Source organism: Teleopsis dalmanni, chromosome X (genome assembly GCF_002237135.1).
Source record: "Teleopsis dalmanni isolate 2A chromosome X, ASM223713v2, whole genome shotgun sequence".
NCBI classification, from domain to species: domain Eukaryota; kingdom Metazoa; phylum Arthropoda; class Insecta; order Diptera; family Diopsidae; genus Teleopsis; species Teleopsis dalmanni.
In genome coordinates, this window is record NC_051848.1 from 59,960,763 (window position 1) to 59,987,177 (window position 26,415).

Below are 26,415 nucleotides of genomic sequence, written 5' to 3' on the forward strand. Positions count from 1 at the left end.
TTTAATATTATTTTATATATATTTTATATTATTTTATAATAGATCTATTTTGTATATATCTTGTTTTTATAAAACATATTAAAATTTTTTATACAATATATTTTTCTATTTTATACAAATCTATGTTTACAATTTTCTATATTACGCAGTGCTTTATTATATAAAATTTAATTTTATAAATATTTTTAAAATTTTTTTTTTTTTGATTTATATTTATATTTTTAACATGTAGTTGAACTTTCATTAGTCACAATGCGTTTAGTTATATTTCATATATTTTTTTTAAATTTTATATATTCATGAAAATGTATAGCAACAAATTTATTTAAATATACTAAAGTTATTTAAAATACAATACATCATTTCAAAACACGTAAAGTCTATAATTTACCTAGTTTTAATTGTTTATATATTGTTTTAATTATATACTAATTTTATATTGTTAATTGATTTAATTAATTTCATAATGTATTTTTAAATAACTTAATAATATAATTGTGTTTAAATTTAAACTAATTATGTTTTTATGATATCAATTTTTTAATATTAAATTTATTTAAATTAAATTTATTGTATTTTTTATTTAATTTAACTAATATTTCAAAAAAGATTGTATTTAAAAAATTGAATGTATATAATAAAATAAGTAAAACTAATATTTATATTAGAACTTCAAAATAATATCAAAATTTTTATTATTTTAATAAATACTATTATTTTTTCCTTAGTTTTACTTTATGTTATTAAAATATTATTACTTTTAATTCATATATTATAACAAAATAAATATGTTTTATTCTACTTAATAATTATTTTGGTTATTTATACTGAGTGAAACTTATTTATGTATTTATAAATTTTATATTTTTTTCTTTTATAATATTTTTTCTTTTTTCTTTATTTAAATGAAAACAATATTTTAAGCAGTTCTAACTACTCTTAATTCATTTTATTCTAATCGTCTATGATTAATAGCAACTATTATTAATTACTTGTTAAGTTCTAATTATAAATGAAAATGTAATAATATTTAAAATATAATAATATTATTTTAATATCTCGCATCTTTATTTTATTTATTCTGCTTACAATATTAATTTTTTCGCTATTAAGTATTTTGTATTTGTCTTCTTGTTTTAAAGTTGTTTAATATGTTATTATGTGTATTTATAATATAAAAAAATTTTTACTGTTTTATTTATTTATTATTTTGTAATTAAATAGTTTTAATGTAATTTATAAAGCAATTCAATTAAAATTATTTTATTCGAAGAAAATAAAAAGCATAAACATTAAATTAAATTAAATTATATTAAAAAAATTATATTAAATTAAATTATATTAAAAAAAATTATATTAAATTAAATGATGTATTAAATTAAATTATATATATTATTATTATTATATATTATTATTATTATTAAATTATATTATTAAATATATTATTTAAATTATATTAAATACTTTTAAAGTCAATTAAAATTTATTAAATTAAATTTAAATGTATTAAATTATAAATAAATATATATAAAAAAATAAGAAATATATATCTCTTTATTATTGCAGTATTAAACACAATTTTATACTTTTATTTTGTTTCTGTTCAAATTTTTGTCGTTTCTGCTTAATTTTAGATTAAAACTTATAATACTATATAATTTAGAATTATGTTGTATAGTACTAATTCTTTTAATTACGTATGTAGCAAACCGATTATATTTTAATTTAATTTTAACTTTGATACTGTTATATATTATATTTGTATAATAATATCTTAAGTTTTTAATAACTAATTTCAGTTACTAATATAATGATAAATAATTATATTTTTTCTATTAAATATAATTGTGTAATTATTAATTCCGGATATATGAATTGTTAGACATTTGTAATATATGGTGTACATATTTCTGTTATGTTATGTTTTATTAAATTTAAAAATACGAATTTTAAATATATTAATACAAGTATGTAACTAGATACTCATAAATATATAAATATGTACATTTCTATTAAAATATAGACATTTCCTTGACTTACATACTTACCTACTTAATTTACATGTAAAAAATAATTGTGGCAACAATTATTTACGTATAATTACATTAAAAAATTATATTTTTAGATCATATCTGATGGGTATTTGGCAATATGTAAATATTCATTACTGTTTAAAACTTCACTATATTACTAATAATTTTTTATTGCTACTATTATTACTAATAAATAAGTTATTTATTAATTTAACAATCACTTCACATTGCTTTGCTTCACATTTTCTTAGCTTTGTTCTATTTTTTTATTCCAAAAAAATTTAGAAATTAGCATTTACTACTTCTATAATAAAACTATTGTTTGCTTATGTTTAACAATATGATGTATATATTTTCAGTTCATTGACGAAATCACCAACACCTGGTCGTCATGTTACTATTACTGTTCGTGAGACAAAAACGGAAAAACTTACAGGACCCGATGGACCAGGTATTTTATAAAATTATACATTTAGAATATACTTTGATTATCAAAAAAAAATATTTTTTTACAGTTGGTTCTATTGAAGAGAAAATTGTTCAACATAAAGATAGCTTTACGCCAAATCATGCTCATGCTCCACCAATGTATGCTTCATCGGCTACAAAAGAACTGGATGATTTAATGGCATCGTTGTCAGATTTTAAGGTAAGCAATCAATATAAATGAAATGTTATTTTTAATAACTACCGTATATGAACCAAAATTGTCTTATTTCTTCTTATGATTGCAATTTTTCTATGTTTTAAATGATTACTATTTTATGTATGTAATTACATACAATTTGATTATTGTTTTTCTGTTAACTATATAAGAAGTTATGGCATCTCTAAGGAAGAACGACAGCAAGAACTGTGCTAGCTCAATTGATATCAAGATATAGCCACATGCAAAACAGTTACTTGTCACGCATAAACACGTTAATTTCTAATGTGTGCCCAAACTGCAGCTCTAGTCCCCATGACGTCGCTTTTTTTGCGTCCAATCCATCTATTTGAGCTTTGGTCCATTGAAGTGAAAGGGTTTTTTTCGTTTGGACCCGGGTTGATATTAATTTATACCCAAATCCACTCTTTATTTCTAATGTCCTCCTCCTATCAAATAACCATCACCCATTCATATTCAAACTCATGTTCGGCAGGTTACAAATAAGTTATGTACTCTTGGTTAAGCTTTATTTTTGTTGTGACCTAGTGGCACTTTAATAATCTGCTTGGATTAACCTACTAGTAAAAATGAAAAAATCGGCGAAACGGTTACGTGTCATTTGTGATGACATCCTAATCTGGATTGTTGTTCGAACGTTGTTTTTTCACATTTTTTTAATTAGAGTAGTCTTAGAAACTAAAATAACTAAAATAATTTTAGAAACTAAAATAATATGTATATATTATATATGATTATTATGCTTTTAGTTTCTATTTTTGTATTCCTTGGCGCCACGTCCGCCATTTTTAGCAAACTGTGTATTAATTTCCCTGTTGTCTTGACTTAATATCTCTTAATTCATTTTCTAATATTTTGTTGGAGTGTCTCCTATATATAAACCTTTTACCTATAACCCTATCTATTGCTTTCCATTCACGATTTTATAATTTTGATTTTATAATTCGAAAGTGTTTCTTGTACCTTTGTTATATATTCCCCTCTGTCTTTTTATTCTACGATACTTCGGAGTGTTATTATATCTTTCGTTAATACACGTTTTGTTACTTTTGTGTGTATTTTTATTTTTGTCAATTTTATATGTCATAATAGAACTAATATATGTCTTATGATATATCAATTCAATGTTCATACCTTTGTTTAAGTATACTACATCACAGAGGCACATTGATATTAATAAGGTCTTTTTATTATAGTTTAGTTTAGCACTTTAAACTATCAGACTTTTAAGGGATGAATTTAATTAAAGATCTTTTATTTATGAAATTCATTATTTATTCGATGGATTATGATCTGTTCTGTCTTTTCGCAAAAGTTTTTTTTATCATGAAAGGCAAATTTCGATGATTACTTTCTGTGTCCGATATGAGCACCTCACCATCCATAAAGTTCATGATATTTATTTCATTGTAGGATATTTTATATTCATATCTTGCTATTATATACGACAGATATAGTTTTGTCTATTGCACATAAATGTTTTTAAAAGGCGGTAAATAGTATAAAAGTAACATCAAAAATTTTATTGAATTAATTAATTTTTGATTAAAAAAAAAGAAGAAATTTCTAAGGACCACTGACGATAAGTATTTGGGATAATTAGAAACGCTGTATGGTTGGAAAAAAATTTCAACTAATTTAAAAATATATTTTCTATTAAATTTTATAATTCTTAATAATTAAATTTTAAATAAAGTTATAATTATTTCCAAAGATTCCAAAGAATATTGTTATTGATTTTAAATACAATAGCAATTTTCAATGTTTATTTCCTTAATGCAGAATAACTAATATTCTAAGTATAAGTATATAAAAGACTTATTAGATTGATGCGTAGATGTTAGTAGTAGTCGTTTCATAAAACTTCTCCTCATTTAGGTCCTAAATGGAACCGGTTGTCAACGGTTTAAACCGGTTTAAATATGCTAGCTGACTGTACAAAATTTTGGTATGCATAATCCTTGAATAGATCTCAAAAAACTATTGCGTTGTTTAAATGAAACTGGTAATATTTTTAATGCATATATTAGAGATTGCGGATCGACGCTTAAGGAACTGTAAACCTATAGAAAATCGTTTTTTGACGAGTGCCGTTTTACGATAGAAAAGATGAGTAGCGCATTATTCTTTTTTCACTTGTCTATTACTTCGATAGTAATGTTAAAAAAAGAGGGCTAATAACAGGTCGGTATGCTTTGCTATTAGACAGTGCTTAACTGTATCTGTATTATACGGCGAAAGGTATATGAAACATTTACTTTGTATTTGTTTTTAACAAAAGTTCAAAAAGGTGGAAAATTTATAATTGATTATAAAATCAATATATATAGTAATATCAATTTTATAATTCTCGTGTTTAGTTATGGATCAAACAAATTAGTGAAAATTAGTTCATATAGTTTATAGCATTGTAGTATTAGCTGCTTTTGTTATAGTCGCGAACAGTACTTTGTCATCTGGAAGTATGAGTGGCTCTAAGACGAGAATTGAACTGCTTCTAGAAGGTTATTCTGATGATCAGCTAAATATCCACCAAATCACTACCATTATAATCATTATAAAGGTAGAAATATGGATTGTTATAGTGATATGTGAAAAAGTAAGGCATATGGATATATATATAGTCATAGAAAAATACATAACTGTTAAATCGTATCATAACTGTTGTCATTTTTTAAGTTATGTCAATAGATAAATTACTTAATAAATGTTGTATTGATATTTTTAATTAACATGGTTAAGTCTTTGCTTATAATTGTATGTATATATCAAAAATTATTTTTCCAACAAAAATCTGTGTGATAATAATTGAGTTCTTTCATTCCCAGTGTGTTTTTAGTCAGTTAGGTTTCACAATATTTTCATATTCTTATTCAATTATTAATCAATTCCCTTCGTTATGTATATCCTTATCCTTGTTGTATTCATTGTATTTCCTTTCTGTTGTTAACTCTATAAATATATAATTTTGTTTTATTTTTAAACCACTCGTATTGTATTCACAGTATTTTCTTCCTAAGTGTTCACTTTCTCGTACTACTAAGCTTTGTTTGTTTTTTAAAATTTTGTTATTTCCTTCTAGAGTATTGTCTTTCATGTTCACCTAGTTTTTCTTGGTTTTTAAAACCTTGTTTTGTTAATTGTATTTTCTTGTTATTTGTTTTATTTTATATCTGCCTAGCAAGATCTAGTTTTATAAGGTCTTGTTGTGTCCATTGCATTCCTTTGCAGTGTTTTCTCACATGATCACCTAGGCTTTCTTTGTATAACATTTGTTTTTGAAATGTTTCCTTTGTTTTCGAAAATTTCATGTTTATTAAAATACTTTCTATAGTATCCTCTTCAATAGCACCTAGGCTATCTTTACTTTCTAAAACCATAATATGTCTTTCTTAAGTGTTGTCTCTAATGTTAATCATTTTTTTTTTGGAAAACCTTAAGAAAAATATAAAACTGACATAATTATTTTCTTCCTAACTGTTCTCTCTAATGTCTCTCTAATCTTTTTATTTGTTCTCTAAAACCTCTTCTTCAGATATGTCACATAAAATTGATATAATTATTTTCTTCTTAATTGTTCTCTCTAAAGCACATCTTTTTTTTGTTTTTTTTTTCTAAAACCTCTTCTTAAGGTATGTCTTATAAAATTGACTTAATTATTTTCTTCTTAAGTGTTCTGCTTTTTTTTGTAGACTTCTTCTTTGTTGCCTAACATCTTATTATATTCTTTGAATCACATTCCCAATTCGTCTTTTTTATGTACCCATAGACTTCTTTTGTTTTTCAAAATATTTTGGAAAATAATTTTTTCATATTTCTGTTATATTCTTTGTTAAGGGAGTATAACAGATTTTGCATCTAGATTCGTCCTTTGATATATTTTTGAATCGGTTGCTGTTTACATCTGTTTTTGTTGTCAAAGATAAATTTATTATTTTATCTATTAAATTTAAGAACTTCACTTAAGCATAATGATTTCTTATTATACACCAAAATCAGCTGTTTATTTATGTTAAAAAATAAACATTTTTAATTTATTAATTTATTAAAATTTGATATCTTCTTGATTTAATAATAGAGTGGCTGTTTATTTATCTCAAACAAAATTTTTTTTTTTGTTCATAAAATAATTTTTTTTCTATAAAAAAATAATTTTTTTTCTATAAAAAAATAATTTTTTTTCTATTAAAAAATAAATTTTTTTTCTATAAAAACAAATTAGCAATATTATTGAAAATAATATTAATAAAAAAATTTTTTTTCTTAAGTTTTGAGATACTTTTTGATGAATTATATGAAATAGAATCTTTATGATATTTTTAAAAATTCATAAAACTTTCACTAGCAATAAACATAAATTTTATTTTCGTTTATTTAATTTGTTTATAACGCCAAAAAATGTTTCGAATTTTATCAAATATAATATTTTATTTTGAAAATGTATAAATCAAGCAAATCACATCGCGATACACAAAATTTAGAATTGGCTTTTCTCTTCTTAGTATCTGTAGAGGAATTCTTAAACTTTAGCAGAGACCGTCTGTCTTTCCATTTAGCTGGTTCGCTATTATTTATTTATTTGTTTGAAAAGTATTTTACTTAATGCAAAAATTAAATATTTATTTTTTGAAATGTTTCACTGAATAAATTTAACACTTTGTGTACTTTTTTTTTGCCTTATTCATTTGAATTGAATGTGATAATGATGTAGTCCTGTGAAGAACTATGATCTAAAGATGCCTTGCAGAAGGTAGTGTTTTTCTACAAAACGGATAAATTTATAAATTGCACTTGTTTAATGTTTAAATTACTTAAATAAATTAATATTTTCTTAAATATTAAAAGCAAATTTGTTTAGCTTGGCATCTGAATTGCAGTGCGATTTAATTTGCAATTTTTTTTTTTTATCTTAAATTCAAGTAAACTTTGGGGTGCCCAGTTAAAGATGTTAATTTATTAATTATTCTTTTTATGAATTTTATTTTTTATTCTTTATAAAACTGTTACATAGCTGAATGTAGTCCTAATACTCGGTAAAAAATTTTTGTTGAATATGTAAGAGTCAAGTTCAAGAAATGCTTGTAGGCGTCACGTCGGTTATGTCATTTTGACAGTATAATGTTATATGCTCATATCAAAATTATAAATAAAACAATAATTTAGTTTTTATAAATCACAAATAGATTTGTTATTATAAATGTATATATTTTTTATAGACTCTATAAAAAAAAATAAACATAAAAAAATAGCAAAAAAACTTGTGTATAATTTATATGTGTTAAATTTGAAATGTTCTTATACTCTGCGTGTTTCCAAGTGACGTAAGCCGTGTTATTGAATTTTTTTTAAACTTTTTTCAAAAAAATATTATAATTCCACATAACTGTTTTTGTAGAAACGTTCTGGTATCGCTGCTCTATTGGAAAAGGGTTTCAAAAGTACAAAAATGCAAATATCTTGAGTAGAAATTTGAAGCCACAAAAATTTTGTTTTTCAATTTCTAGAAATATTGATAAATTTTTGAAATTGTTTACTATTTTGTTGTTTTAATTATATAAAATAAAATAAAATAAGTTATATAAAATAATTTGTTAATAATAGAGAAGAAATATTGAAGTTAAAACATTTAGTCAAGAGAATTTTTGGGCTATCCACGCTGCTGTTTCTGATATCACCAAATATTCATCATTAGTGGTTTCCGGAACAAGTTTTTGGTTTATTTCTTCCTATAAAATTTTTGAACTGCAAATTTTTAGTTATCAAAACCCGTCAAATTTGAAATAAAAAATAAAAAATAAATACATTGATAACGACTTGTTGTGGCCTACTCTGTTACGACAAACACTTCTCCTTCATTTAAATTAAATCAGATTTGAATAATAGGCTGGGTGAGCCGTATAATTCGGCAATCGTTTTCATTGTCCTGTCATAAAATATATTATTTTTTAAAAGTTTGTAAAAAAGCAATTTTCCTTCCTAATTTATAATCATTTTTTGGGATTTCACTGTTCAAATGCATTAGTAATAGCTAGATCTGAAGAATAGACTGGATACGATATTTATTTAAAACGGAACTCGTATAACTTACTATCGTTTTCATTGATATTCGTTTTTTGTTTATTTGGTGTTCATTCTTTAAATGCATCAATCATACTACCTAGTACTTTGTAATGCTAACCTTTCCTATGCTACAGTAATCCATAAATATTATACCGTGCGCATCTTAAAATATGTAGGCACCCCGGTGAGTGAGTGCTCGACTCGCACGGACTAAACCACTACCTCTTAGTTCTAGAAACCTTGTTCTACCCCGGGATTACGTTAGTATTACTTCGAGGTAGGGTCACTATTAGTCATTTACGATTTTCATCGGTGTGACCTGCGTCCAAGCCTCGCTACTGTTGCAGGTGATTAAGCTTGGCCTTCATCATGGTGTGATACAATTGCTTACTGCAGCTGACTTCTGTTAAAATCTAAAGCTTCTCGTTAGGACAGCCACTTATTGCACTCAAAGAATGTGTGTACGAAGGCGCTATTAAGATATTTAAATATATAAACCATCCTTAAATAACGTTCCTGAGAAGTGTGAGAAAACGTTTTACTGAAACATTTGTTTGATTTAAATAGTAAGAAATAATTAAAAATAATGTATATGTATATATTCACATAAATGTATGTCAATATAGATTTTTTTATTTTAAACTTTGGCTCATGCCATAATTAAAAATGTTTTTTCACATAAATCGGTAAATATTTCACTAAAAATACTAGAAACGTAATTTTAAGGTAATTGGATGTTTGAGGTTTATTGGATTTAAGTCAAGATAACTTCAAAAGAGTTCTGTGAAGTTTTTTCATATGATCTTGATGAACAATTCCTGGTGAACTCTGATATTACTGGACGTTACATGCTCTTTGAACTTTTATCTCAATAAAATGATTGTGCCACTAAATGTTCCTTGTATTGCACCATTTTTTGAAAAATTGAAGTAATCTAAGTCGAAATTAACTAATTTATGCCACAAATTTTCAATATGTATGTTTTTGTAGCTTTCTCTAAAAAAAATTAGATCTAAACATACCGAACTATACACATGGCCGACAAAAAATGAGAACCCTTCATTGACTAGTTTAATAGTCAACCGTGAAGTCGTAGTATTTCTGTGATCTTTAAAAAAATTATCTTTTGTAGTAACTAATTCGTAACAAGTTGAAAAAATAAGCACAAGTTGCAAGCTTTTGCTTAGGAAATTTTGATAGTTCCATACTATAGTCTTACTATTGCCATACTATCTGAAACATTATCCCTCTTCAGTGACATTTACACTTAATGATATAAATATGTTAATTGGTATAATAGGCTAATTTTACATATTACTGAGTACAACATGCATCGAATTTTTTATAAATTGTTTTTAATTCTCATCCGCTTTAAATGTATTTTCTTTTAAAATCTTTGGTAAAGTTTATTTGAGTATACCATATATTTTAATACATCATAATTAGTTTTGCGTTACTTGCGTCGTCCATGCTATAAGTGTCCATAATCGGATAATTGAGAAGTCGAAAAGGCAAATATTATAAATATTTAATATAATTTTGTAGGAAAATATTAAGTGCTGTTTAAGAATCTAAATGTAGGTTTGTAGTAAAATATAGTACAAAATTTGTTGATCGAATACATGATCATCAGTTTTTAATATATCTCTATGGCTATGTAAGTATTTATTAAAAATATCATTAAGTAATAAATTCCTTTTAAGTTTTTGTGAATATACATAAAAAAACGTGGATGGATAAGTAAATTTCCTTCGCTCCAAATGCGACATTGTTAGTAATTTACGAAACTGTTTTTCCGAAAGAATGTTGCAATGTTTAGTTACGTATTCGTAACTATTTGACGTATTCGTTATATTACTTTTAGAACTTTTTTATGTGTATCTGAAATAATAATAAAAGCAATTAAACACATTTTAAGTTGTCTTTTGTACTTCAAAAGGATAAGTTGGGATATCCCAAGGGATTGTAGGGCAGACGACCTCGCCAAAACAGGCGTTCTTCTCCTTAACATTAACTTCTCAGATATAGGCGTTTCACTTGCTATAGTTAAACTGGCAATTAAACAAAAATATCTGAGCATAGCCAAGCAATACTGGGCTGATGAATCTCAATGTCAGATTTCTAGATTGACTTGGTCTAATTTAGACAAAAAACGAATTAGTCAGTTACTTCAACTAAGGCGGAACTTTCTCAGCACCACGGTAGCTGTGCTGTCGGGACACTGGGAAATAGGAAGGCATGCATTGAGACTGGGTCTATCCTATAATGATTTTTTCCGAGGTTGTGGCTCTGAGAACGAGGAGGGGACCGTGCTCCATCTCATGTGTCATCTTTGGATCCCCTTATTCACCGATCTGACTGAGCTGTCATCCTGTAATGTTAGGGACCTGGCCAAGTTTATAGAACTGTCAGGTTGGTTTTGCTTTACCTAATGGTGGAGTCGTCATCTTCCTCGGCGTTGGCTGTATACTGATTTTAATCTATGTACATATCAATGCCATTCCTGTGGTACCACAATGAGCTATTATTTGAGCTCAAGTGGGTTTTTTTTTTTTGGATATAAGGCCGCCACTCCAACCTACCTACCTACTAGTTCCTTAAAAATGATTAGAGAAGGTACAATAAAGTAAAATAGCGTTGCAAAATGTATGGATTTCATATTACTACAATATTGTAGTGAATAAATTAACTGATGGTTAGTTCTAAAATCAACTTTCGGTGTTAGCCCTTCGTTGGATAAATGAGTTAGTGGAATTTTACCAAAAGACATAGAAGCTTGCAAAGTTTTATGAAACATCCTGATAAAAAAATGATAAAGTTTCTCTTGCACATAATCAAATGGCATTGATGGACATCAATATGGCTATTTTATGTGTCATCACAAATTCGATATATCAATCTTGCCTCAAGGATTTTTGCTCAGCAAAAACTAGATTGAAATTGATGGCATTATTGGACATCAATATGGCTACTTTATGTGCCATCACAGATTCGATACATCAATCTTGCTTCAAGACAAGGATTTTTGCTCAGCAAAAACTAGATTGAGATTAATGGCTTTGACGGATATCAATATGGCTACTTAGTGTGTTATCACAGATTCGATATGTCAATTTTCTCTGGAGGCAAGAATTTTTGTTCAGCAAAAACTAGATAGAAATTTTTAGGATATTGCGCCTTGCGTATAAATAATACTCATGTTATCTCCTTACTTACTTTTCTTAGATTTATCAAGGAATCGCTGAAGTTGAAGAATAAACTTTCGCTTTATAGTTTGGACTGTATAGTCCCTTGTCTGAGTATTCCAATTTATTTGTCTTCCATTGAAAAAAGAAAAAAAACTGAAACTGTATCTGCTTAACATTTTTAGCCTTGTGAACTGCACGATATTTAAATCTAAAACGCAATTACTTTTCGTTGTATTATTTAATGTCGCCAGCCAATCTAAACCAAAATATAAAAGATTATAGTTGATTTTAAAATTGAAATCAAATTTTTCCATATTAAATAATCCGTGTGTATTATACAAATATAATGAAGTTATTTTGAGATTTCCAGCCATTTTAAAGCGGAAACTATTCATCTTGATGACCTTGCTATAGGCACGCAGTTCTTTTGTTGAACAAAATTGAACAAGTGCAAGTTCAATTAATTGCTTACTATAAAGTGCATTGCTACGATTATGGGGACTACAGAGTTGTAGTGGAGAAGGGATTAAAATCAAAAATTTTATCTCTCACACTTCCAATAGTTATTAGGCTGGTTGAGGAGGTGCTATATTAACTTCTATGCTGTTAACTTCTATAAGCTATTTTGCTATGGTATTATGTATAAATATTAATTTGATATGTGTGTATATATATAGATCGGAAAAAGTACTTATTATTTGCACACGTTTTACATGTTCGTCCGCCCATTCGAACTATAGAATTTTTAATTAAATATTCAATTTTACTCTATTGAAAATAAAAATGACAACATTTGTACTTGTTTATATTTAAATAGCAAAATAAAATGAAAAGTTTTCAGAAACGACATCTCTAAAGACGCACATGTTTCCTATTTTTCATGAAAGTTTTTTTTTTTACATAAAATTGCAAATATCAGAACATTTTGTTATTGTTTTTGTTTTTGTTTTTCTTTTCTTTTCTTAATTATTATAATTTTTTTTTATCTTAAATTTTTAATAATTGTTTTGAATTTGAAAAATTTTGTAAATCGGCTTTAAACTGCAATACTTAAGGCACTCAAGCATTTAAATAAAACGGATTTTATTAAATAATAAAGTGAGAAGATTTATTATTTTTATGTTTACTACACAGTCTTTTAATTTTATTAAAAATGACTTGCATTTAAAGATTTATTGCACTAGGCTTAGACGATGCATTTATCATTTATATTCATTTAAAAAATTAATATACACTACTTTTCTTAATTTTCCTTTTAATTAAAAATTAAATTTTTATTTACGTTTTCATTAAAAATTGAGTTTCAATCATAAAATCATATTCTTTTTATGAGTTGAATTTTTTTTAGATGAATACAAATATTCCATTTACCAAGCCCCGGTAATATTAAATTTTTTTAGATTCTAAAATTTCATCTTTATGAATCAAATAAACAAGTTCAAAGTGCAAGTAAAGGTAGCTCTATTGTAAACCTAAAGAATAGCTAGTAGCCGCTGGTTACACACCTGATGTCCCCTTCCAACACTTTTACAAGGCTGAGAAGGAAAACATCGAGAGACATTTTAGATATGTATATGTAGGTTACACACTTCTATTTTAAATATATATGGATATGTCACTGGGCATAGTTCATACGCGCCTTTCTTCTTTAGATCGTAATAACTATTATTGATTCTTGATTCTTCTTCTTCTTGAGTTCGTGCTTTTACGCACTTTTACTCTATAATGGCTGTGGGTTTATCTCTACCCCACACTAGGCTTTAATTAGGCTAAAAAAAAAAACATCATTTATTTGTCTTTTAGTTGATAACGGACCTTAAATCAGCATATCTTCCTGAGAGTCCAGAAGTGGACTTGAGGATTGTTAGGGCGGGGTTAATTAGCGTATCAACTTTAGTGAATAATTTTAGAGCTCTGTCTCTGATATATTTTTTCACTGAGTCAATCTTAAGATCTCTATGTATGTCTGTTGATCTAATATACCATGGAATCTTAAACAGTTTTCTTAAATAACTATTATTACGATTTATATTTATATATATTACTTATTGTCATTTATACCAGACAGATTGTAATAAAATAAATGGATTTCAAAAAAAAAAAATTTAAATATGCTGAAAGGGCTGAATTTTTTTAGGATAATTATCGATATGGGTATAACATATAGCTGACGATACATTGGTCATAACAGACGAAAGTTCGTTTTCAAAATGTTGAGAGTGTGAGAATTGCCCACATAATAACGATACTTAGCCTAAACGTCTTACGTATAAAAATCGTATAATTTTATGTTAATAATGGCTAAATTACATCATCAAAATGTAAAATTATATACCAGAGAAATATCTTACTTAACAAAACTAAAGCAGGACGGTTAAGGTTAAAACCACATGTCTTCTATAATTATATATTTTATATTAAATTAAATAAATAAATAAATTAAATAAATAAATTAATTAAATAAAATAATTAAATAAATTAAAATTTAAAATTCATATTGCAAAATGGCTAATCTTAAACTGAATATTTGGATGATAGATCTATTGATGTATGTCAATAAACAGTGTTCCCAAATCAGTATCAGAAAATGATTAATCCTTTATTTTAGTGATAGGTAGACCTATGTGGCACGTTAATTTGTTTAAATAGTTCTAATATTGTTTTATCAATGTTCAAACGAATATATTTTCTTTTAAAGTCAGTATATATAAATTATAGTGCATAAAATTTTCTAAGTACTGTCATGCGAGACGGTGACAGACGATTAGCATTTGAAGTACTATTGCGAATGTTTTTTTAAGCCCAAAATTTCATGTAATATATTTTAAATACGATCAAAAGAAACATTATCAGCATCAATAAGTTCTTTAATTATTATTTGATGGTTATCCAATCACATTCAATGTAGTTTTTCTATATATTTTCAATACCGGCAGCTGCCAGCCGTGATGCATCAATGCTGAAGATGCTGTCTATTAACTAGACTGAGGCTGCTTAAAGTGCTTTTATTTATATCTAATCAAATCTCAGAAGTTTCAAAGCAGTATATCTAGAAATAATTTTTATGTTTACCTACCTAAGTATTCATCGTTTAGAACTTCGTTATAAAACTATGACTCGCGCTCTCACCTTTTAAAGTATACTTAAACTGAATTAAATGAGATATTGTACCCTATTACTAGGGGTACTATTACCTATTGCTGATAGCTATTTGATAGCTAACTAATAGCTATAATATATTTGAAATAAATTTCTTCATATGAGATAAAAAAAAATTTTGATTCTAAATTATGAATGCTAATATATTATAGTACAATGAGATTTTTAAAATAACATTTTATTTAATTTGCTAAAATTTTAAGTAGTATTATTACACTATCATCAGTATACTTACACTTTATACTTGATTTTGATTATGAATTTGTTTAATTAATTTTACCAAAATGAATGAAAAGTGTCAAGAATGCATTTTTATTTTTTTTAAATAAAAGTCTCTAGGTTATCTTATGATTAACATTGAATTTAATTCAGATAATCACACAATTATATTATTTGCACATTTACATATGATTAAAGTATAACAATAATTTTTTCTAAAAATAAAAACTAAAAAAAAAGATTTTTAAATATATATTTAAAATAATTTTAATAGTTTTTTTTTTAATATTAAATAACAAAATAATTTATTATTCTCAAATCGAAAATTTTGACACGTAAAAGTTAAAATTATATTTTTAAATAAACCTTTAATTATATTTTTAGTTATTCATTTTACTTTCAACTAATAAAACAATTTTATTTTATTATTTGCAATTCTACTTATATTTTTATATAATATGAAATATATAAACATTAAAAAATTATTAAAATAATATATCTAACTACATACAAAGGGCTGCGAGAAATCCAAACTAACATGGCTAAGCTAAAATCAATCAAGAATTAAAATCCTACTAAGCAAAGCAGTGCCAAAAAATATTGGTGGTATCCTTTTCAACCGAAATGGCAGAAACTACAAAAAAATGAGAAAAAAAAAAATAACTGAATACAAATGCCTAGACGTGGTCAGATTGTGAGATTCCACCATTAAAGTCTATGAACTATTGAGCCTGGCGGATGTCTTAAGCGTTGATCTTCTAAATATAATTTGTTTTGTCAACCTCACTGGCTCTTTTAAAAACTAAAACTTTCATCACAGGGTTTGTAGTAACAAAACCGGGCTTATGCCCTATGTGAACCGAAAAGGAAGCTCTTCCTGCACTAAAACCAACTAATCAATATCGAATGATGAATATTATTTCACAATTTCATAATCTGTTCTCATGTCAGTAGCTCATCAATAAAGATAAAGTATATGAGGTACTAGATATTTTAGCAACTCTTCAATATTGGGCATGGGTGATAACTTGTTTCAGTATAGTACTTTATCTGCATTACTAAGATTTGCTTACATACATATTTTATTATGTGATCTATTTGGAGTGTCCTCCCTTACCACTATAACCAAGTTAGACCCTAACCATACTTTGTGTAGTGTAGCCAGATCAAGCTTTAGTAGAGAAGGTTAGCGCACGCTATTAATTATCTACAATACGGAATACTCTTGAGAATCGTGTCGAGGATCTTCACAACTCTAGATGTTATGCTCTAGGCATCACTGATGGTTTTTTTTAGTTTTTATTTTGATCGTTGCTGAGATAGCAATAATATGTAGTTTTTTAAAATTAGGAACATTTGGACTTTGTAAACTCTTTTGCACTTGCCGAACTCTGTATACACAGGGACATATATAAAACTTGTATGGACGAGTAACATTCATATAGTTGACGTTTAAATATTAGAACTCTTAAAAATTAGTACGTCCTGAAGATTTCCAACATAGTTCGTGGTATAACTCTGAGACTGTTTAAGTTAGGTTGACTAAGTTTTAGTATTTCACTTATTATGAGCTGGTATTAATTCTTTTCTAATATCAATTAAATTGCACCCATCTTAAAGTTTGTTAATAAAATTGTTTTGCAAACAAAAAATAATATTATCTTCTATATTAACATTGAACAGGTTCCGTATGCAAAATGTTCTACACCAACGCATTTAAAAATTATTATATTTTAATAAAATTTATCAAGTTTTTCTCAACCAATTAAATCTTAAAATAAAATCAAATTAATTTTGTGCTGAATTTAATAATTTTACATCAAAAAAGTACAAATTTGTACGAAGTCATGTCATAAAATTTATATCAAAACTATTAACTATTTTATCTACGTAGTTTGTGAACTAAAACAATTTTATCAACTATTGCATACATGTAGATCAATCCATTCGTATACTATAGATATATATTTTATCATTTATTAGTACTATACGAAATTATGTGGAGGAGTATATCTCAATCACGCTATTTTTTTTTTTGCTCAACTAGTGCTTTAAAAATTCATTATACAAGTCTAGTAATAGTACGAACACTTTGAAATGGATCGCAGCACATAGCCGATATGAGAAAAACGAGAAAGTCGATGAACTAGCCAGAAAAGAGGCGTCCTCTTACTGTATTGGGCCAAGACTATTCTGCGGTCCTTAATGTAGCTTTTTTCAACTCAAAATTGGTGTTACAATAATCCTCAAGCATGCAGTGAAGCGGTGGCATAGCTCCCAGCTCCTTCTTAAATCTAATCTAATCTAATAGTACGAACACTTTTTTCTTCTAGTGTTTATTAAGCGCAATAAAAAATGGATATATTACAATTATTAGTAAGTCTCGAGACTGATTTTTAATGGTTGCGCAAAACTTGACTTTATACACCAATAAAGTTTTCCTGAAACATAATCTTTTCAATTCTTTTCTAAAATTTATAAGCCTTTCTTGTCGAAAATGTTTTCTCTGTTTTGAAAATAGTCATTTTCTCCGAATATTTAATTGATGACGAGAAATATTTTCCGTAAAGTATTTTTTTGAGACCTGAGAATAGGTGATTGTAGCTAAGGGTCAAAACTGACAAAAAATAAAAATAAAATGGATCACAAAGCAATTTCTGCATTTTCACAAATATGTTAATACGCCACATTGTAGGTACAACGTAAGTGCTTTTCGATTAATTTTTTTAATAAAATAGAATAAAAACATTTTATAATGAATACAATATTAATTATTGATGGTTTTTCGTCTGTTAAAATCGTATATGAATATTATATCCCATTTTTCTTCTTCCAATTCTTAGGAAGAGTTCTTAAGGTACGTACATTAAAATAAAATTAATGTATTGCACTGTTTACCATTTTTCTAAGCAAAATTTGGAGTTGATCTATCAAAACGAATAAGCCGCTTCCTCATATTCCACTTCCGTTTAAATTATCTTCCAAAATTTTTTGCCGTTTTTATTATATTATACTTATTCTTAAATACAAAGAATATTACCTTATCACTAGAATGGTTCATTTTTATTTGATCGACTTTAGATTCTTTAGATTCTTATATCCCGACGAAAAAAGATCCAGCCAGTGCTTAGAATGATTAACACATTGTTTTCGTTCAACTCTGAGCAAAAGCATCATCCATTTCAAACATGGGTTTCGCATCAGTAGCGTCTCGTCTAAAGTAGTATTTTTATTGCTCTCTAATCTATTTGTTGGTATAAGCTATCATTACGAACTTCACTTTATTTTTATTCAAAATTATATTCGTGAATTTCTGTTATGTTTGATGGAGTACTCGTCTAATTGAGTCTTTCTAAGGTTTTAATGTTATTGATGAATGTTCGCTCACATGTAAACTTTATAAGGTATTGAAAAAAATAACACTAACTAATCCTAATATAAGATCTGAAATTCTTATATTGCGTTTAATTATTGTTCAGGAAACTGACTAATAATTTTAATAATCTTACATAGATGTTATGCAAATATCCAACTATAACTTTTCTGCACGACTAGAGATAAGATTATTTTTTACAGCAGACTTTACATTTATTTTTGACACTGCCTATTTATTTGACACTTTTCGGATTATCGATATTCGAATGGTTTTAAGATTTTTTAGTTTTTCAGAGTGGGATCTCATGACATGTATAGCTGCACCTATAGCTGCAATATGACATTATGTATAGTTTTTATTACGAAAACACCCAGCACATATCAGGGCTATTTTTTAAATGTAGAGGCAGTTTTTTTAAATTTAATATATCTGAACGTGATTGTTCTTTGTGTAATCGTCATGAAATAGAAAATATATGTTATTGTTGTATGTCCAAAATAATTGATAAAAACAATTGATCGAAGACTCATTTTTGAGATACTTTTGCATTATTGTACAAAAACCTTTTATCTTCTTTTGATAGTTCGTCTTAATAAAATGGCTTAATCTGTAAAGATAGAATTTTGGTTCAACTTAGTAACAAATAATTTCTCTAGTTATATTCTTAGTGATTGTCCAGTTTTGATCGGGGATTATACTAGCCTTGGAGCTTAGTATGTCTCTACTGAACGAAAGACTTTCAATGGCCGGAATGAATTCTGTTCCTAATGTTCCGTTTATGATATATCATGTCGCTGCCTGTGTTTTGTTCTACTGGAAGCCCATAACTCTGTTAATTTCTTTACGATTTTCTTCTACTTATGTTAGCACAATATATATAAAATATATATTAGAAATATATCTCATATTATTGAACATTTTAGGTTATACAAATATGTTAGAAATATATGACCTTGTATATGCCTTATTGACCTACTAAGTTCTGAATATGAATGTGGATTTTTCTATTACACCACAAGCAAGTTTCTTGAAATTTATTTCTTTTGATCAATATTTGGATATATATCATTGGTCTAGTTTTTGTTTTCTAAATATAATTGATTGTCGGATTTTGATCTGCATCAAATGTATATCTGAATTCGTAATTTTAATTGATTTATTCAGTAAACAAATAAAATAAATTCAATTAAATAAAAAATCTATTTAGCATTGAATAGATTTGCATAAAAATTTGAAAACTTAAATTATTTCACATCAAATCAAAATTGCGACAAAATTGCGTTTATTAAAATCGGAATAAATGTTCTGTGTTCTTCATATCCGAGGCGAGAGTCTCTGATAGAAGAAAATGAAAACATTTAAACACATTGAAAAAAATTAAAAAAAATTGAAAAAAATTGTAAAAATGAAAACTGATTAAAAAAATTAAAGAAAAAATATTGAAAATTAAGTAAATATTGAAGGCGATTTTTGCTTTTCAATGTCATTGACGACAAACATGAAACTCATTCGCGATCGTGTTAGCTGGCAGGCGTCAGGCGTCAGGTCTCAGGCGGCCTCAATATAAAATTTTTTTATTATTAATCGAGTGGTGAACTCGTATTATTCTTTGATATATAAACTAAACTACACGAATGACTCGAGTGTATGAGTGTAGCAGCTTATATCTGTTCTTTTCGCAGGAAAGATACACACTAAATAAAATAAGAGTTCCAATAAAAGTATCTATCAAAACATTTTCGCTTGTGCGTTCGTTCGCAGCAAAGTGAATTCTGAACGTTTTATGATAATTCGCTGAAATCTGTTTTGTTTCGTTTCATTCTTGTACCGTTTCCAAAACTGATATTTGGCCTTTACGATGTATACGTGCGACCTAAAGTTTTGAATGCGGACGCTCTGACGTATAACCCACAATTCGAAAATGTACGAGAACATATATATATATGAGAACAGTCGAATAAATGCTAAAACGTCTGCTGCGTCCGTTCCGCCTGTCGCGATTTATATTTATTTATTTATTATTATTTTCTTCTTTTGCGGCCGCTTATTAGCCTAGCCGTTGATGAAAATTTCTGGCAATAAATAAGTTTAAAATATAAACAATATTGCACACGGCCAACATGATCTGAACAGTGGCAACATCACGAGAAGCGTTACGCTCTGCGAATTATATTTAGTTTTCGAAAACGCTTTCTGTGCTATTTTTGTATAAATTTTCAATTTGTTATAAACTTTTTATTTATTTTCGAATATTTTCCTTTTCATTTTTATATTATATTAATTTTTTTTTTCAATTTTTTTTTGTTTTTTTTAATATTTTATATATGAAAATTTTCATTGTCACAGTATGGTAAAGAACAACATATTAACGTAGTGAAGGGGGCGTCATATATGTATAATAGTTTCATCTATATATTAAAATTATGTCCATGATTTTTTTATGTTAAATCGGCTTATTCTTTATTCATTGCTAATAGACAGTGAAGCAATTAGAATAATTTTTGAAGGGGATTTGAAATAAATAATCGCGGTTTTTACAGATCGATTATAATTTCTGTGGCGATGACGAATTGATGAAAAATTTTTATGAAAAACATTAAATCATAGAATAGGAAAACTTTCATCCCTCACAGAGTTATCAAACTCTGTGGTTTTAAATTTTAGTAACATTTTTCACTAGAGGCTATATGTCGTTTTAGCTTGACTCTCGAACTTCATTAAAAAAAGAAAAATACTTAGAATAACGTACTTTTTGTAAAATTGTCAAAATTCGATGTTTTAATTTTACAGCTGTGAAATATGTCCTATTAGGGAATTGCAAATTTAAAACTACCCAGATTTATCGAAATGTCAATTTAGAATGTCAACAACATTTTTCACTAGGATATAACTTGGTATTAAAATTGCTGAAAAAATAGCTTGGAATAGCAAAGAGTTCTAGCTAGGTTTACTGGTTTATTGAACTAAAATTAGTTTTAGTTTCAATTACATGAGAATTAGTTGGCAATTTATTTCAATTTACAAGCTGCATTTATTAGGTGCCTGCCCTCATTAATGTATTGTCCTAACGTTTGCCATTATAAATCTGATACAGCTAAAAGTTTTGCTTATATACTTAAATTGAGCTGTTCATGGCATTTGTGCTATTGAACTCATTATAGAGACAAATTTTAATTTAAAGCTTACATTCTTGTTTCAGTCCCATAGTCCATGTTTTTCTTGTAATATAATGTTAATGTTATCACAAAAGAAATATATGAACAGAAGTGAAGTTCTACGATTTGCACGATTTTAAAGATTTTTAACTCTAACTGCAGTAAGAAATGATTAATTTCATTTAAAATTCTACTTGTAAATTTTTTATTTTTAGTTAATGAATATTTTTAAATAAATTTTATTTAAAAGATATACTCTAATATACCCCTTTAAATTTTTCATTGCGGGAAACGGCGCTGTTTAGCTTAGCTTCTAGCAAAAACCAATAGTAAGAAATTAATATTTCTTCACTCACACAACTACACTCTGGTAAACTGCACATTAAACCTTCAATATTTGTACTATAATATAAAGCTGTTGGATATATATCTTAATGATATTCTTTCTTCCTAAATTTGTGTTTTAAATTTGTTAAATATTAAATAATAATGTTTACAATTGTTAATTACGTTGACGCCCCCGACTTGTTTCAGTTCACCTGTCCTTTCGCTCTCATTGATAAAAAAATATATATAATATTTTTTAATAGTATTTGTTTATTGTAATATTCTGCAAAATACAACAACAACATGTATTGATTTTAAGAAATACAATAACATCTTCCAATGCAACAACAATATAAATCGTAAAAAGTACCACAGCAACAACAAAATTAGAAATGAAAAGCCAATCACGACAAACTTCCAATTTTGCGTGTAACGTGTGCCACCGGTTTATTTCTGAAATAAATAAAAAAATTTCAGATACATATATATTGATACATATATATTTGTACATCAGTATACGTTTAAAAAAAATAACAAAAACTTTTTGGGGAAATCCTTAATTGTCTATATGTTAGACAAAAGCGCACAAGACTAACACAGATTCAATAGAATTGAAATTATTATTGCAAATGTATTTAATTATATTAGGCATTTGAGATATCAGATACAGGAGTGCATTCAAGAATTTGTTCTCATAATGTGCCGGTTCGAAATTCTTAATAGTATATATTTTATTGATGTCTGATGAGAAACAAATGTGACTTATCTGTACTTGGGAGCTTCGTTGCTCTTATATGTCTGGTTTATAGTTTTCCGTACTGGTTTATGTACATTGAAGAATATTTTCTTATAATTAACGGGTTCGAAAATTTTAATAGTATATATTTTATTGATCCATAAGTCGGTTAGTTTTAAGTCGAATGAGAAACAAATGTGACTTATCTGTACTTGGGAGCTTAGTTGGTCTTATATGTCAGGAAGATGTTTTCCGTACTGGTTTATGTAAATTGAAGAATATTTTCTTATAATTAACTGATTCGAAAATTTTAATAGTATATATTTTATTGATGAATAAGTCGGTTAGTTTTAAGTCTGATGATAAACAAATGCGACTTATCTGTACTTCGGAGCTTAGTTGGTCTTATATGTTAGGAAGATGTTTTCCGTACTGGTTTATGTACATTGAAGAATATTTTCTTATAATTAACTAGCTCGAAAATTTTAATAGTATATATTTTATTGAACCATAAGTCGGTTAGTTTTAAGTCTGATGAGAAACAAATGTGACTTATCAGTACTTCGGAGCTTAGTTGGTTTTATATGTCAGGAAGATGTTTTCCGTACTGGTTTATGTACATTGAAGAATGCCTTCTTATAATTAACTAGCTCGAAAATTTTAATAGTATATATTTTATTGATCCATAAGTCGGTTAGTTTTAAGTCTGATGAGAAACAAATGTGACTTATCTGTACTTGAGAGCTTAGTTGCTCTTATATGTCAGGAAGATGTATCCTGTACTGATTTACGTTCTTGGTTCAAAGTAACATCTTATCTTCTTTTTTGTGAAAATTTTCGCATCTTATTTGATTTCGAATAATACTATAATCTCTATTTTTTTCAATATATAAATTATTTAATGAAACTTCCGTTTAGAAACTAACAATACGTGGATGAAATTTTAAAAACTAAATTGAATAAACATAAGCAATTAATATTTGCTGCAAATTTTTCTACGATTTACTAGATATGTTATATTTGCTATAGTTGTTATATTCTCGGTCAAGTCTTTTTAAGCTAGTGAATAATCTGACTTCTGTATAAAATAAATTCTCTATAAAATAATTAGTTTAAGATTTCTTATGGTATTTGTTCTATAAGTAAGTTTAAACTATTATTTAATGGATTCTCCAATTATTTAATGATTATTTATTTTAATTGAAGTAATAGTCGGCGGTAAAATTTATCTTCAGTTATTTAACTGGATGGTTGCAGTCTGTTGTGGTATTGAATGAGTTTTCGACTTATAAAACTCTTCATACTGGAGTTTCTCAAGGGTTAATACTGGGTCTCCTTTTGTTTTCAGTTTATGTAAATGATATCTTTTCAATTTGTTAATATGCTAAATTGCATGGGTATGCTGATGACATCTAAATGTATATTTCTTGCGATTTCACCGTTATTGAAAATCTAACTTAGAAGATAAACATTGATTTAAAGAATATTAATGCTTGGACCGTTCACAATAACATGCTACTTAATGGCAACAAAACAACTACCTTACTAATTATTAGATTAAAAGGTAATGTCAATGGTTTGTGCCACAGGTTTCTATTGGGCAATCAGTTATGCAAAGCAGCACTTAATGTTAAATTCCCAATAAGTCACGATCCAATAAATCTCTTTTATTTATTATTCCTTTATTCAACGTTGCTTCCACAACAAGATTTTTTTATCCATTCGGTCAGAGTATGGAATTCGCTTTCAAACCTTTGGATTAATGAGATATCTTGACAACACCCGTTCTGCCACTTAATTTTATTTTTTGATTGTTATTTTTTATTTGTTATTTTTTAATTGTTTTTTTTTTCTCTTCTTTTTGAAATCTTTTTTCATTTACAATATTTAATTATTAACAATTTAGTATATTTTTATTTTTTTTAACAAATTTTTTAAAAAAAATTAATAAATAGCTTTCCTGTGATGTCTTATATCACTTTTTTTACCGAGAATATATAAAATGTATATATTATGCGATTTGTTGACGAAAATATTTGACTGAGTGTTGGTTTTCTCATCACATTTAATAATTTATGATTTTTAGATCTTATTTTTTTCTGTGTCGCTTATATTAAAATAATGAAAATAAAAAATTTATTAACCGAAAATGGAGCAGTTATTTCACGCCAAACATGTTTTTTGATTGCATGAACTGTGTTGTTAAATTATATCCTTTTAAAATTTTACCTTTTAAAAATATTTGCAAAAAATTAAAATCTAGCTAAGGTTAAGACTGCTTTTTGAGCAGATTCATAACTGTTAAAAAAAAATAAATTCACTACTAGTCAAACAATGGGTACTATCCTTTGGCAATATTATTGGATTGATTGAAATTACTGAATAACTTACCCTTTTGCAAAGAAAAAGAGTTATAGAGTTCTCCAAGACATAAAATTAGAAATTGATAATGTTATTATTTTGCTGATTAACTGCTCTTGTTAATAGGATACGGTAAGAAAAACAGATTTTCCATATGGATCTGTCAATGGTTTTTATTTCAAATTTCTTTCCAAAATGACGTGTAAGTAGTTCAAGGTCGACTGGATCAGCTTGAGCCTTGCCGATATCACTTAAAGGATGTTTTCGCAACTATTAAATTTACTTTCTGAAGTGTTTGGCATATCCGTCCGAATTTTTTACTTCTCATCTAAATTTCTACAGATTTACAAGAAGTTGTATTGGGTAAATCATTGTTCAAAACAGTTTTTGACAGTTTTTATTAATAATATAAGGCAAAATCAAAAAATTTCATATGGATCTGTTAAGTATTTATATATAAAATATTTGTTGAAAATAGCATATCAGTAGTTTAAGATCAATCGATTCTGCGAGATCTTTGCCGGTGCCACTCAAGGAATATTTTCGAAACCTTCGAAACCTTTTGTGATAACATTAACATTAAGAATTGAATGGTTATTGTGATTATATTTTGTTTCCAATGTTGAACGATTGACTCAGAGAGATTGGCTATCCTTATTATTTATGAGATATGGTCCTCATTGATTATATTTTGTTTCCAAAGTCGAACATTTGGCTCAGAGTCTTGAGTCTTGAAATGCACTACTTTCTAGGATATGGTTAAGAATTGATTGGCTATTCTTATTATTAAATTTATTAGAAATGATGATATAGTGATCATGTGTTGTTTCCAATATGAAAAGGTTGGCTTAAAGAGATTGGCTATTATTTCTTATTATTCCCTATTATTTATCAGATGTGGTCATTAATGATTATATTTTATTTATTAAGTTCAACGTTTGGGTCAGATAGCAAAACGCTGTGTCTCTGAATGCGCCACTGTCTTCTTTTCATTATACATATGAAAATATCCATTAATTCTAAACTTTTGGCTGTACTAGTTGCTCTTTAAAAGTTTGTGTGAGTTGTTGTGATTTATTTGGTTAGAAAGTTGTTGTTGTTGGTGGTGTTCTTATTATTTTATTACTAATGTTG

The 26,415-nt window shown here is 26.8% G+C and overlaps 1 protein-coding gene across 5 annotated transcripts in view; it reads left to right on the forward strand.

Moving 5' to 3' along the window:
• LOC119687175 (leupaxin) overlaps positions 1-26,415 on the forward strand; it is a 104,676-nt gene that overhangs the window by 66,866 nt on the left and 11,395 nt on the right. For all 5 annotated transcript variants that reach the window (XM_038101404.1, XM_038101401.1, XM_038101405.1 and 2 more), the window contains 2 exons: positions 2,393-2,484; positions 2,549-2,682. In XM_038101404.1, coding sequence (XP_037957332.1) covers positions 2,393-2,484; positions 2,549-2,682 — 226 coding nt within the window. The remainder of the gene's footprint in view (positions 1-2,392; positions 2,485-2,548; positions 2,683-26,415) is intronic.